Here is a 16,337-nt window from a genome sequence, read left to right on the forward strand (position 1 = left end):
ACTCATCTTTCGTACGTCGCGATTCACTCGAGATTGATCTATTAGTTCCGACAAGTTGAAAAGCTCGTCATTCGTTAGTAATGAGTATTATTCAGCGACGCGGTTAGTCATCGATTCCTTTCCCGCGCGACCGCAATCGGCGACGTGCAAAGGGCAAGTGTCATAGTCTTGCAAACAATATTGACCATCTATAGCGCGAGTTCAACAAACCGCATCGCGTGGGTTATCGGAAGTGGAATAGCCGGACACCTCGCAGCCACGCGCATTTCGCGGCCGTACGTCGATCGATAAGCGCGTCGTGTCGGAGCGAAGTCGCACGTTTCGAATCTCCGGTTGATTTCTCTCTCTCTCTCTCTCTCTCTCTCTCTCTCTCTCTCTCTCTCCCTCTCTCTCTCTCTCTCTCTCTCTCTTTATTCGCCCTTTTGCCGCAGGACGCTTTCTTATTTGAAGATACTTATTGATTTACACAGGAGGAGGAGAAGAAGAGAAGGCAATTACTCGCGAGGCCTCCTCCCAGGCTGCGACACGTCGGAGACGCTCTCCAGAGCATTAATACCCGATCGCCGAGAGATGCCGAAGGAGAAGGCACTCCTCCACTCGAGACAACTATCGATACACAAGAGATAGCGATGCCTGAAAGCGACGGGAAATATTTGGAATACGAACGATTCTCCAAATCTGGAAACGCGTGCATGCGAGTCTGCACGTCGTGCACGTTTCTTTTGCCTTTTTCTTTTTTTTATTTTGTTTTTTACCTAAACGAAGCGAACTCTCCCGAGTCTCATGAAGTGCGCGACTCAAACCAATTTCGCTGTGTGTAACATTAAATGAACAGGTGCCAATGCTTTTGAGCGTCCAAACTCTCGAAAGCCACGCTCTCTCGAGTGCAGCCACGAGTGGAGCAGCAAGGTGCATAATGTGTAGGAAAAACAATGGGTGCCGGCGAATTGTGACTCTTTACGAGCGTCTAAATTGGTGCCGTCGATGGCTCAGGCCTAACTTTACGCTAATTTTACACGTTTGTACGTTCGCACGAAATGCCGCTATTTTGAATAATGGCTCTGGGAAATCCAAGAACAACGTACAGAGTGTTCTGCGAGAGTATTGCGATATTATTATTCAATGAATGAGAAAGAAAGAAAAGAAAACGGAGTCGCGATCGTTCGTCTCGAACGAAAGTCTCGTCAGTCCTCTCCGCCGATTGCAAATTTTGCACGGCCAAGAGGGCCGATTCTGGACTCTAATTGGAGAATCTCGGCTCATCAATACTAGGACCAGCGGTGGTCTCGTGCATACACCCTGTAGACGAGAGAAGACGGAGGTATACGGGGAGATGATGTGGCATGAAGTGGAGCGTGAGATGCAGCGAGTTTGCGTTTATCGAAGTACTATTGAAACGTGTAATTATACGTCACGTAATTGGAGAGTGATGATATAGCAGCCGGTTTACGATTTTCGTTCATGATCTTCGGTATATGAGATCCTCCGATTGCGCGATTGTGGACAGAGAACGGAAACTATATCAAAATAAACTATATCAAAATAAAGATTCATCGCACACGTATTACGTCTCCGTCCGAATTCGACGATGTCGTCAAGTATAGTCGAGCGACTCAAAACTCGCGTATAGAAAGTTCGGTTACATAAACGAACCAAATGCATCTTGGTTGAAGTTAACAGAATTCCTGGAATCAAAAATTCTTCTAAACCATATTTCTCTCTCTGGTTCTAAGAACCAGAAATTCCGTTTCCTTCAACCTCCAATTAAAACAATTTGGTTCGTTCGTTGTTGAATAATTCAATCAAACTTTTTTATCTGCGTGCAATCGAAGCAGAATGGAATCCGTATTATCCGAGATATCTGATGATAACGATTGATGCTGCCCAAGTCGAAAGAAAAATGTGTCCGCAAAATGTGCTTGTTTTTCAGTCCCCGATTTTTAAATTAAATTTTATGCGAAATGATAGCTCATGATAAGACATTAATCACAAAAAAGTTTTACATTGAGCATATGATTGATTTCAGAGATATAGAGGGTCGAAGTGGTCACTACCTACTAAGGAAGTTTGACACTAATAACGTTTTATCGTACGAATTTTTGCGAAATTCAGTATCTATGAGTTCTTTGAGTTGCTTATTACGAATTCGATGTCAGATTTAAAAAATTCAAGATGGCGGATGTAATATAACGGACACAAATAGTGAAACAATTATTTACTTTTATTAGAACTGTTATGTTGTGGCTTTTTCGGCTAGCTGATTGCGAATTTTCTATCAGATTTACATTTACCTTTAGTATAGGCAAGATAAAAAAGTTATCCAGTCAATGAAGGCAAGATAAAAATGTTATCCAGCCAATGAAGACAAGATGAAAAAGTTATCCAGCTAATGAAAGCAAGATAAAAATGTTATCCAGCCAGTGAAGGCAAGATGAAAAAATTATCCAGCCAATGAAAGCAAGATAAAAATGTTATCCAGCCAGTGAAGGCAAGATGAAAAAATTATCCAGCCAATGAAGCTTCTAAATATATAACAAATAAAATTATCACGATATCCTTTATACGTCATGTAACGTATCATTTGAATTTCATATTTTTTATGAAAAAACAATAAAAAAAAACTTTTTCTACTCAAAAATTGTCGTTGAAAAAATTACTTTTAAAAACCTAATAGAAAATTCGCAATCAGCTAACCAAAAAACCACAACATAACAATTCCAATAAAAATAAATGATTGTTTCAGTATGTGTGCCCACCATGTTGCACCTGCCATCTTGAATTTTTAAAATCTGATATCAGATTCATAGTCAGCAACTCAAAGAACTCATAGATACCGAATTTTGCAAAAATTCGTGCGATAAAGCGTTATTAGTGTCATACTTTCTTAGTAGGTAGTGACCACTTTGATCCTCTACATCTTTGAAACCAATTGTATGCTCAACGTAAAACTTTTCTGTAATTAATGTCTCATCATGAATTATCTTTTGGCATAAAATTCGATTCCAAAATCGAGGACCGAAAAACGGGCGAAAAATCGACCCATTTTGCGAAGATTCTTTGGATCCTGCTTTCCATCCCGATATGCCATTTAACGTTAATTTAATACTCCGAAGCTTTCCAAAACGGAATTTTGGCCATACTTTCGATCGGAACATTTATAGACTTTAAGTGACCAATGGAGAATTTTATTTTATATAAAATCTTTCAATTACATAGAAACGGAATTCCTACTCAACGTTTCCAAATGATAGAAAATACACAATTTGTCACTTGTAGGTATTTCTTGGCAAAGCTGTAGATTAAATAGAATCAAAATAAATCAATACAAACTTCCAAGTATTGAAGTAACGTTAAATAAAAAGTTGAGATCGAAAATAAGACCGAGTCAAACTATATTAACCTTTTATTTAACCCACAGCTTTACTAACAGATCCTTTTAAAACTCGCCGCGAAATTCTTGATTAGTGAGGCGGGAGGCGAAAAAACGCGTTCTCGAAATTCTTGCGCGTCATTTTTAAATAAAAAGAAATTTATGTGAAAGAATATCTTTCAAGCTACAGCATACTTGTAAAATGCTCTAAACACTATGTTTCTCCTTGAAAGTCAGTCAACAGTTGTAAAATAACTGTAACATGAGGTAGTTATATGGAGCAATTGCGTATGCATATGACTAGGCCTCATGTTACAGTCATTTTACAACTGTTGACTAACTTTCAAGGGGAAACAGTGTTCGGAGCATTTTACAAATATGCTCTAGTGTGACTTAAAATATTTATTCATATAAATATCTTTTTATTTGGAAATGGCACACAAGAATTTTCAGAGTGCCATTTCTCGCTTTTGTCGATATTCAATAAGATCGTGACGAGAAACCAGGAGTCTTAAAAACCTATAAACGGCAAATTATGCGTTTTCTACTCTTTAGAGACGCTGAATAGGACTTTCTATATAAACAGGAATGAATAGGATTTCTATATAAATTAAATCTCTATTAGTCCTCCAGAATCTATAGATGTCAGATAATTCAAGACAAAAATAGGATTAGAACAAACAAAGATATTGTCCGTAAGTTTTTGTTATAAGTTTTGGAATGTATTGTATTCGTTTGGTTTAATGGGAGAATTGGTTTTCTAATAAAAGATTCTCCTATTGGGCAAAATGGATGCATTCTTAAACTCACATAAAAAATTATGGACAAGCTTCTTGTGTTCACGGCCGTTCATAGTAATAAAGATCCGATAGGTGAAGTATACATCAGGATTAATAAAAATATATGGAAATAATAATAAATATATGGAAATAAAAATATATGGTTGCAACAACTTTATAATCAAAAAACAAATTTACATGATTTTAAGTTTATATGATTTCAATGTTAAATAAATATTACATTAAAAATTGCTTTTGTTATATGCCCATCTATGCAATTTTTACGGCTATATTTCTTATTATAAGCAATTAATAAGTTCAATTAATATATCCTTATATATAGTTGCTTCAGCTAAAAAAATTATTTTTGTATCTCTGTTATGATCCAGAACGAATACTATGATTGAGTGAATAATCTGCTTACACAATGCACTGAGACTTTTCACTCAAACACTTATAGACAACCAACAAAGAACGCCACTGACTGACGTAATCTTTTAATGCTGTAATCTTTTAATGAAATCATACATATGTGTGAAAAAACGTTGCGATTAATAGTTATGGATAAAGCTTATGAGCTTTTTTATAGAGCATTGGGTTTCTATGAATATGACATTTCCAATATAATAAAAATAATTTAAACAATAAACAAAATGCAGTATGCCAACAGATCGGCAACAGATTCTATTATGATATTGTGACAGATCCATAGCCATCTATGTTCACATTAAGCTCGTCTTTTGTCGACAAAGTCTACTGACATAACTTGTCAGTGATAGAAATCGAGTAGAATCTGCATTAAGCTTATTCTGAAATCAGTTTCGAGAACTTTAATTTTAGTTATAAGGTTGGTAGGCTTTAAGCTAACTTAGGTACGTTTCGTAATTGATCAGCTGATCAATTACGAAATGTATCTAATTATCAAAATAATAAGTAAAAAATTTATTCACTTCTTTATCTGATATTACGAAATTAACTAAAACTAAGTTTGTCAACAGAAATAGTACATAGCTGTGAACGTCCAAGCGCATAATCAACTGATCAATTACGGAACCAATTACCAAACCAAGCCTACCAACTAAAACCAAAATTCCTGAAACCGATTTCGGAACAAGTCTATTAATATCCGAACATTTACTAAATTAAATTATTAGATGTTTTTAGCTCATATTCTGAACTCTCTTTCATTACTAAAAATGATTCTATAGATGGCTTATAACCAATCAGGAGGTTTATAGGAGCCGCTTTTATAGTCACTTTTAATGAAAAACGAGAATTCAAAATATAAGTTTTTGGCTAAACGCATTCATTTCCACATATCATGATTTATCTATATACCATGATATTTACAATGACTTTTAATCATCTGAGGAATCAGCAACATTCCAAAGCAGCTGTGATAGCTTGACAATTTGAGGTTCAGTTTGCGTAAAATAACATTTTGTTCGTTTTGATTAAAGATAGACGTTATTTCGTTATCTAGTATTGAGTTATTAAGAAGTAATGTTAGTAACGGTGATCAAATTTGAAAAATAACGATTAATGAACTAAACGGTTATTTCCATAAAATTATATATTACAAGAACAATAAAACATTTAGAATTCCGATCAATTGTTTAGACCGAGTCTACAATAAGTGTAGTAAACTCTAAGGGAGGATTCACACCTGAGCAGAAAAACAAAAAGCAGAAAGGCAGCATCTAATCAGAAGTCCCGCTGATGGTCTCTCTCTTCTATCTTTCTCTCAAGAGAGAGACAGACTATCAGCGCGACTTCTGATTGGATGCTACCTTTCTGTCAAGGTGTGAATCCATCCTAAACTATAAGGCTGAGTCTACAATAGTAAACTTTAAGCCGTAAGAGAACCGACCAACTACAGTCGAATATGAGAATAATAATCAATTGTGATTGATCAATTTCTTACGATTTAAAGCTTATTACATTCATTATAAACCCGTCTTAAGAAATCAACTAATTACAGTCAATTATTTTTCTCATATTCGACTGCAGTTGGTGAATTTTTTAAGGCTTAAAAGCCAGTTTAACTATTTAATTTAATCGACTGATTAAACGTTTTCATTGGAACTGACCAATAAACAACAGTAATTAAATAGATACGATTGGTCAATTTTAAGAAAATAACCAGTTGCGCGCGATTATATTAAAAGAATATCATGCAAATAGCTCTAACAATATTAGAATAAATTGTTAGTAACCATTTAACCGAATAACTGTTTAAATAATGAGTTATTTTAAAATAACAGCAACCGTTATAACTATTTAGTAAAAATAACTGTTTAGTCCAATCCTAGTTCTGATATTATCTGCACATTATCAGTAAAAAAATTATATAATTCAGATAATTAACAATCATAATAAATATGTATGTAGAAACAAATGTGTCTGACTGAAAATGTCTGGTAGTTCTCGATCCAATATATATTTTGGCATTAATAAAGCTGTATATAGCATTTAAATATTAGATGTATAAATTAATTCAGTGTCGTCAGTTTTTTAATAAAATTGAATGTTAATTCATAGAAAAATATTCTCAAAATATTCGCCATTATTTTCGATGACTTTCCTCCACCTTCTGACGAATTCTAAATTCCAAAGAATCTCGAAAAAAAAGATGACAGTTTTGAATCGATAAATTCGTCAATGTGTGTAATTTTATCGATCTGCACTGTTTTGAAGCGCGTATTAATCAGCTGATGTTAGAATGACCGAAACAAGTGATAATCCGATGGGGATAAATCTAACGAATACACATAAGGAAGAATTTCCCAAGCCAATAAACAAATAACATCTTTTGTTCCTTTCACGACATGTAGCCGAGCGTTATCATGTGTCGTCTCCGAAACCTTTAATACAAACTTTTTTACAAGTTTTATGCGTCGCAGCATCTTTTTCCAAAGCTGAACAAATTACGTATATATTCGCGACTTTGGCAGCATTTCTAATCATTTGAAACGTGAAAAAAGTACAATGTCTAATACATTGTTTTTCGGACACCATAGTATATATTACTGTTTTGTGAGGTTATGTCGTTTGCTTTGCCAAAATATAGTATTTCTTGTGCGTTTAAGTTGGCACACTTTCTGCCATCAATCTGTTGTCGTAGCTCTACTTGTAGATCTTTCTTCTGTATTTCTGTTACCGAACTGCTGACGAAATTTAGAACAGTTATGTAGCAGACAGATACTGCCCAAAATCTGCTACTGCAGGTGGCTATCTGGATTAACTTTATTGGTTTAAATTGCTTTTACTGGATACATCTTCAAAATATATATATTATAGGTCAACACTTTTAAATATTCTGAATTCTATAACAGTGAAAATAATTTTTATTTTGTATCATCAATATCTCAATCTACTTTGCCAAAATATATAATTTTGTTGTTTAAGTGTTAATGTTGGCATTTTTAAATCTCAAGACGACAGGGAAATATTTAAATTTAAAACAGGGTCATAGTTGATTAAATGTAAAGGCACCGAATTAATTTGTATACATCTATATTTATTCTTTTCTTTATTTTTGTATTGTCAATATCTCACTCTAGATTCTATAACAGTGAAAATAATTTTTATTTTATATTATCAATATCTAATGCAAATGCAGTTTCAATTCCTGTAGATATATTTTCAATGTACAAATGTAATATTCATATAACGATTATCCTCATTGAGGTTTGAACAACCCAAGTACTTCCAAGGCACTATAATTTCTACAAACTTTATATATATATATATATAGGCAAAAAAATAATATTTTGTTGCAGCAACCATATTTAGCCAAGTGATATCCTTAATGTTTTCTTCGTGCATATCAATATGGTTCACTCGAGTAGAAAAAGAATACGATGAAATATATATATATATTAATTTCGACAATATCAATACAGCGGAGCAGAGAATAATTGACTTTCACGCGTATAGAACGAACTTTGAATGCGTTATCCTTGAATCTCACGCATAAACGGAATAATCGCACGTCGATTATATTAGTCGAAATAAACACCTGACGGCGACTGGGAGAACTTGTAATTTGGCGCCAAGTCTAAATTTTATTCTAATCCACGCGCGAATAATCGAACTCCCGCTACGAATTCTTTCACGTGTAGCCCGGAGAAACATCCGATCACGCCTGAATGTGCCCATCGTCAGCGATTTAAGAAAAATTCGAAGATTTGTTATCAACATGAAGAAACAAAACGTGAAGTAACGAAAGCGTGCTTCGAGCAAGACGTGCTAATCAAAAGGAAAAGGTGAAGATAGGAAAGAGAAAAAGAGAGAGAGAGAGAGAGAGAGAGAGAGAGAGAATGAGAGATAAAGAGAGAACACGATTACGCCAACAATCTCGATAGATCCCGCTTTTATCAACTACGGTCAAATAATAATTATACTACTACTCCTGCTACTATTTTTACAATATACATGTTGCTTCCTCGACATTTCTCTGGCCAATTCGACTCGAGAGGCGTTATCTCGATATTCGGATGTTAATGCAGAAATGCAGTAACAACCGTGCACTCGACTGTCGTTGTCGGCGCAATCCCAAACAAGTATGTGAGTCTCGAGCGGAAAGAAAAAACCAGAAGAAAAGAAAACGAAAGAGGCCGAGGAGCTGCGTGTGTTTGTTAGATCTCTCATCTGACGACGACCTCGAGAGGCGGTCGACGTTTTGCGGGCATTAACTAGAGTCTTAAGTGAAAGTGAGTACATCATACGTCATGTCACCATAGCCCACGGTCGTCATCGTGACAACGGCCCACCAGAACGCGTCCGGAATAGACTTGAAGAACGAATTCTCGGAGCCGGCCTCCGCGAAGTATACCGCCGACGAGAATAGCACCACACCTGCAATGCAAGGAAGAAAACACCGGTTCAGTGGGTTTAACGCCCCCGGTGGCTCTGTACCTCATGTCGCCGTAGCCCACGGTCGTCATCGTGACCACCGCCCACCAGAACGCGTCCGGTATCGATTTGAAGAAGCTGTCCTGCGTGCCGGCCTCCGCGAAGTAGACCGCCGACGAGAACAGCACCACACCTGCAACGCACACAAGAGGAAGGTACGGGTCAAGACGGTCGTACGTCATCGTCCACGCGGCGTATCCACGTCGTCGGTCCCGCGGACGCGGCACCCCGACTACCGCTACTAGGATCGTCTCTCATCGCACCACGGCCAAGTATCGCCCGCCCCCCCGGCCGGCAGGCCGATCGATCGTTTGCTCGCTCGCTCGCTCGCTTGCACCCGGAACATCCACGTGTCGCAGGCACCTTGTCCCAGGATCGATCAGGATCATTACGATGATCGAATGTGACCACCCTGGCTGATCGCGTCCGTCACCAGTTTACGAGCAGCAAGGTCCCAAACTATCGTCATCGTCGTACCCGATGATGCACTGTCGACCCAAAAATCAGCGAAGTCGTCCTAGAACTCGGGATCGGACGATGCAAACTGCTCCCAGAGAGAATCTATGGCTCCTAGCGGCCTTCTAATGATAAAAAAGAGACTTCGTAGCGCTCCTGCGATCCTGTCGTCGCTCTATCGTCATTGGCATACGGTGTATCAATAGCGAAAAGTCTTTCAGCAAGTCTTCTGCCGTCGAGGACTCCAGCCGTCGGCCGTGGAAGGCTCTATCCTTCAGAGAATCGAGGAAGTTAAGCGCGTGGGCGAGCTTGCACAGTAGAATCCTATTTGGACGAGTGATTTAGGTGAGAGTGTATTGGCATTATTTATAAAATGTCATTGCGAGTTCGATCAAGGTTATTTTACTGTGCAATATCTTCCCCTCGATCTGCATGTATCGCCGTCCGACTTCTTACAATTCTTGAACGACGTTATCTCGTGACAGAAGCATACTAACGTGACTGACCAATTATAGAGACATTAATGAAATAATAATAATAAAGATAACCGAAGTGTCGGAAATGCTCCTTTCCTGCGACACAGCGTCAGCGAGAGTTATAATTGGTACGGCGACAACATTCGATCGACCTTGGCGACAGATATGATCAAAGTAAGAAATACACTTGTAAGATATATACACAAAATCACAGCTGTCGTTGCCCCTTAAACTCGCTTTCACAGGCGGCACCTCCAACAAAAACGCAGATAAAGCTATTTACATTCTAATCCTCTGCTTTCCGTCCCATTTGCACCCCTCGTAGCTGAGCCCCTTTCGAAAGCCATTGTGCTGCGAACGATCAGCGAAGAGAAGATTTTGGCTTTCGAAAGTTTCCGACTGCTTGATAGACGAACGACGCCATAAATCTCGTTCGCTCGTTCCTTTTTACAACGATGAGTATTCGAGCGAAGAGAGAGAGAGAGAGAGAGAGAGAGAGAGAGAGAGAGAGACGATTACCAAGCGTCAAAGCTCCTGAAACGACGTTTCGTGTGTCTCCCCGAGGTCGGCGAGAAGGAAAACATCCAGGAAATTACTGATTTAAAAGCGACTTCCTGCGAAAACAACCGCGCCGGTGGTTTATCTTTGATATCAATAAATCGCATGTACGCTGGTCAACCTATTTTCCAGCTTCGAGGGGGATAAAAGGGTTAAACAAGCGTTTCTACGTCGGCTTTTGCTCATTTAGTTTCGTCGCGCGACGTCGAGGCTTTATACGCCGAATACGCCTTTGTCACTTTGCACAAATTTGTCTGACCACTTATCTCTCTCACTCGGTTGAAAGGATTCCCGCATACCAAGATAGAAAAATTGTTAAATTTTGCGCTATCCCGGAATTAGGGTATTTCCAGCACACGAGAGAGAAAGAAAGAAAGAGAGAGATAGAAAAAGAGAAACTAAACCAGATACCCGCAAGAATCCAAAGAAAATATAAATTTTCAGACGATAAAACATTTCCAGCCATTCGCGACTTCGTCGTCCATGATAATTCCAAGGTCCTCGACGAAACAGTTTCAAACTCTCCGACATTTACATACAGTATCTGTTACATAATGCAAAGCGAAGCAGGGAAAGCTCGAAATCTTCGCAGCACCGATTTTTGTTAAACGAGACTTTACTCTCTTCGCCGCGTCGTTCGTCTATACACCTGTCCTCTTTTCCATTCTGTTCATTTCATATGATCCTCCCATCTTTCTTTGAATTTATCATAGACAGTAAAACAACAATCATCAAATTATATCTCATGCCTACATCCAGGGTAGTTTTTTTAAACAATGTGTTTTAAACTGGATATACAGCTTCATTTTAACAGTGAAGGCTCGGAGGCAGAGTCGGAACTTATCTAAATAAATATATCTAAACATATATCTATTAGGTGTATGTAAGAGTCTAGTCTTTAGTCTTTTTCTTTAAAAACCTTTGGCTTTATTTTCGCACACGCACACATTACATACACCAAAAAAATATCTAAAAAGTAAGGAATATTTATTCCGTGAATACCAATAACATATTTTCTTATATTAAAATACATATTTTTGCGCTGAATCAATGTACATTTTTTCAAGTGAAAAAATGTACATTTTCTTAAAACTGTAAATATTCATGAAAGAATTCATGAATATTCATTTCATTTAAATAAAGAAATTTTAATGGAAATGAATATGTTGTTAACATGAACATGTTACTAAAAATTCTTTTTATTTTCTAGATATTTTTTTCTTTCCAGTGTATAAAAATTACATAATTATCGATATATTTTCCGATATTGTCTATGACCTTCTGTCACTTTTCAGTCAATTTTCTAATCTAGTCGCAAAAAAATAATGACGGCGTAAAAGTGAGAAATTTACCGATCCATTTTTTAACTTCGGAGCGTCACATCTCGAAAATGCTGTCCAGCCGAAGTATTTTACACTGATCGAAATAAATCTGAAAATATCAAATCTGCGGGGAAATTTCCCGACCAAAGTTGAAGATTATTTCTTGAGTCGTAAAAGCAACATATGGCTTAGCGTTATTACATAGCAAATCGACCTTCTGGCTTCTTTGTCCAATAAAATAATCTTTCCTCTTCGATCTTTCCAGTCAAAAAATTTAATAAGAGTAGCGCTTCGCATAATCTAATAATAATATCTAATACATCGTTGCATCCAGTTGAAGACTCATAATAGAACATACCCATCATATCTCATCAAATATCACAACATATCTCATTGAAAAACTTTCTTAGAATGGGTGCTTAATTTAGTCATTAATGCCAATGATTAATTAAAATCTATTTATGCATGTTTCGTTTAAGACTGTTATATATAATTCACACTTTTTGCCATCAGTTTTTCATAAAAAAGGTTTTTTCGTCATTTGACAGACAATAAAGTGCATATATTGAGTTGCCGGACTATATGTTATTTTCAGAAAGTTCATGCGACACCTGCTTTCTGAATTTCAGGATTTTTCTCATCTTATTCAATCGCCTGGAAATTGTTGCTCGATCAATTCTAAATTGTTCCACGAATTCGTTTTACAACTACAATACATTTTCGTTCAATAATTTTGACAAATCATCATGCGCTTTTGCAATTTCTACACCTTTCCTAGAATATAGTCGATCATTAGCCTAAAAGAATATCGTTTTTAAAACGTCTAAACCAATATTTGCAAATACACGGTCTGTCTAAAAAATTCTCAAATTTTTTTCTGAACGTACAAGTATATCCATCGGTTAAACTAAACAGACAACAGTAACTATCAGATAATCTTTCTACCTTCTAAACTTTGCAGCCAATTATCGTCAGTCTACATTAAAGGAGAATAATGTGAAGTTTATACGTTTCTCTGTCTGCATGTAAAATGGAAGAAGAAGCTGCGATAAAATTCTATGTAAAACTAGATATATACTAACCGACTGTAAAACGTCAAAGTGCTGAATGGCCGAGTCCTTTTTGTACAAAAGGTCCGGCAAGCCAAATCAAAAGTGAAGACAATGTTCATTATATTCTTCGATTATAAGGGTATTATTCATCGAGAATTGGTCCCATTTGGGACCACAGTCAGCTCGAATATCTATTTGAAAGTCTTACAGCTCTTTAAACGAATGCCGTGAGTGCGATTTGTATACGAGAAGGAATTCTTTCCTACTACATAATAACGCACTGTATCACACAGTCGGCATTGTCACTCAATATTTGGCGAAATTAAACATATCCGTGATTCATCATCCTCCTTATTTGCAAATTTTAGCCCCTGCAGATTTTCTTCCGAAATTCAAGTTGACAATGAGGAGGAAACACTACCCCGACGATATATAATTACTGATTTTCTAAGGAAGGTTTCAGAAGCAAATTTGCAAAACAGCTTTCAATAACGCTACAGAAACATTCTCAACGGTATATTAACACGTCCGAGGACTACGTAGAAAGTTTTCATTAAATTAATCTCTACCATTTCACCTTTGAATTTTTTATAACAATAGTTTATAAGAACGTTTTAAACAGACCATGCATTGTGTGAGACACAATCCTTCACCAAGAACAGCATAAATCGATTCGCATGCTTTTGCGGATTTTTCTCTTTCTTGGAATGTGGCGTTTCATACAAAATGCAGTCTCAAATACGAGTGTATAACTTTCTGTAGTTCATCTTGTTCACGACTGATTCGTGAAGTTGTATTTATTATTATTATTTTATAGCGTTATATGTGGTATATTTCGAAGGCCTAATGGTTATACTTCAAAAGAGCGAGAAAATATCTTAATTTTGAATAGTTCTTCTAAAGAGGTGAAGAAAGACTAAAATTTGCATACACCTAATAGATACAAAATGAATTGTTTGATATTTAAAGGATATTTAAAGGATTATATAATAGCACGATTCGTTTAATCTAAAAAATTATTTACCATCTATCTGATTTCTCGCAGGAGAAAGATTCATATCAAATAAAATATATGCTGTTATTCTACTATCTACTATCTAATGGGATAGTACGGCTATATTATATAAAATCTCAGAAATCTATGTCATAATAATAAATAAATAAAGTACATTTCACCTCCACCACCATCTGCATTTGTGGAATATTTTTAACATTGCTAAGCAAATTCTTATTCCTCGTCATAACTGATGAACTTGTAAATTTAAAAAAAAAAATATTCTTCTTAAGAGCAAAAACATAAATGCTTAAAAATATAAATAGTTGAAAGACGAGAAACAGTAAAATAATAATTTTCCCTTCCAGTATATAAGAAAAACCAATTTTATCTGAAAGTTATAAACTTTTAATTATTCTATATTTGGTCCTCCATCCAATAAAATATTCACATTATATCATAAATTTAACTTTATATAATTATCAAAAGGAGACTATTCTAAAAGATTTGACACATCAATCGGAGAATCATATTATTTTTATATTATTCTATGTTTCTGAAAATATTTTCTTGCGCTAAACATGAAAATCATATATATATACAGAGTGTTCTAAGATATTCCTCACACCTGAAGCATGAAAAAATGTTATGTGGACGTAGGTGCGGAAATGCTTATTTCAGGAGTTACCAGGTGTGTCGGTAATTCCTTTCCGGTTTTTTCGCTAAAGAAAACACGTTATTTACAATGGATAGTTAAAATATATTTATTCAAAGTATTGGCCATTTGATTCTATACATTTTGCCCATCTCTCAGGCAATTTATGAATGCCATTCCAAACGAACTGTTTCTCCTTTGAGCTAAACCATTCATCGAGCCATTTTTTAACTTCTTCGAAATCGGCGAAGTACTGCTCTGCAAGCGCGTGCCCCATCGATGCGAAAAGGTGGTAGTCGAATGGAGCCAGGTCTGGAGAGTACGGCGGGTGCAATAAAACTTCCCATCCAAGTGATTTCAAGTGACTTCTTTGACTAGTTTTGCAGTATGAGGCGGCGCGTTGTCATGCTGCAAAATCACCTTATCATGTCTTTGAGCGTATTGTGGACGTTTTTCGATCAATGCACAGTTCAAATTGATCATTTGTTGTTGGTAGCGATCAGTATTAACTGTTTCTCCAGGTTTCAACAGTTCATAATATACGACACCAACCTGGTCCCACCAGACACAGAGCATGGTCTTGCGACCAAAGCGATTTGGCCTTGCAGTCGATGAGCCGCCTTCGCCAGGTGATAACCATGATTTTTTTCGCTTGGGATTTTCGAAATAAATCCATTTTTCATCACCCGTTACTATTCGATGCAGAAATGACTTCCTTTCATACCTTTGAAACAGCATTTCACTGACGATTTTCCGATTTTCCAATTGCCTGTCATTCAATTCATGTGGCACCCATCTTCCCATCTTTTGGATCTTTCCCATCGCTTGTAATCATTCACAAATTGCTACTCGGCTCACATTCAACTTTTCTGCCAATTGTTTTTGAGTTTGTGTTGGGTCTTCATCCAATAACTCCTGCAATTCCGCATCTTCAAACGTTTTCGGCCTACCAGGACGTTTTTTGTCTTAAAAGTTGAAATCACCACATTTGAATTGTCGAAACCACGTTTCACATGTTCTTATGGTTGGAGCATGCTCACCGTAAGTCTCTACCAGCAAACGATGACTTTCAGCGGCTTTTTTCTTTTGATTAAACAATAAAAGTAATGAGTGCCGCAAATGCACGTTTTCAGGCACAAAACTCGACATTTTCAAAAAATTATTAATCTATAACGCTGTTATTTTGGCGGAACGTAAGTTTTGAGGTTAATGTCAGTAGAATAAAATGACATATGTATCAAATCATAACATTGCATACTTATGGCTAGTGACATCTGTTACAAAAACCGGAAAGTAATTACCGACATACCTGGTATGTTGAAAATACTGTTAGCTGTATTACTTACACAAGGAAAAATTTACACAAGGAAAGATTAATTATTGTAGACGACAATCGTTTAATTAGGCTTATTTACATTTGGTTTTAATGTGACTTTGAGTTAGTTACAATAAACTCGCTATTCGCCTGAATACAAGCAGTGACACGTCGACGCATTGATTCACGGACACGTTCAAAAATGCCCATCTCTGGTAAACTGTGCCTTATTCATAAACACCAATCAGAATAATATTGACCTTTAATGTTATGGTTATTTGTTTACACCTAGACAATAGTCGTGATTTTCTCAATCAAACTTACGGTGATCAATGGATAGTAAGAGGTGGACCTATGTACTTTGTGGCCTCCACGTTCCCCGGATCTCAATCCGATAGACTTTTATTTATGAGGACATTTAAAGGCAATCGTATATGCTACAA

General features: G+C 36.5%; 1 protein-coding gene across 13 annotated transcripts in view; it reads right to left on the reverse strand.

Annotated features, from left to right (window-relative positions):
* Positions 1 to 16,337, reverse strand: part of shaker (potassium voltage-gated channel protein Shaker) — a 176,524-nt gene that overhangs the window by 4,339 nt on the left and 155,848 nt on the right. For 11 of the 13 annotated variants that reach the window (XM_025303357.1, XM_025303360.1, XM_025303359.1 and 8 more), the window contains one exon: positions 8,880 to 9,009. In XM_025303357.1, the coding sequence (XP_025159142.1) occupies positions 8,880 to 9,009 (130 nt within the window). Of the gene's footprint in view, positions 1 to 8,879; positions 9,010 to 9,069; positions 9,200 to 16,337 lie in introns of all 13 variants that reach the window. The other 2 variants (XM_025303361.1, XM_025303364.1) reach the window with 1 other exon arrangement.

The sequence above is a fragment of the Harpegnathos saltator genome, unplaced genomic scaffold (assembly GCF_003227715.2).
Source record: "Harpegnathos saltator strain DR-91 unplaced genomic scaffold, Hsal_v8.6 scaffold54, whole genome shotgun sequence".
Lineage (NCBI taxonomy): Eukaryota > Metazoa > Arthropoda > Insecta > Hymenoptera > Formicidae > Harpegnathos > Harpegnathos saltator.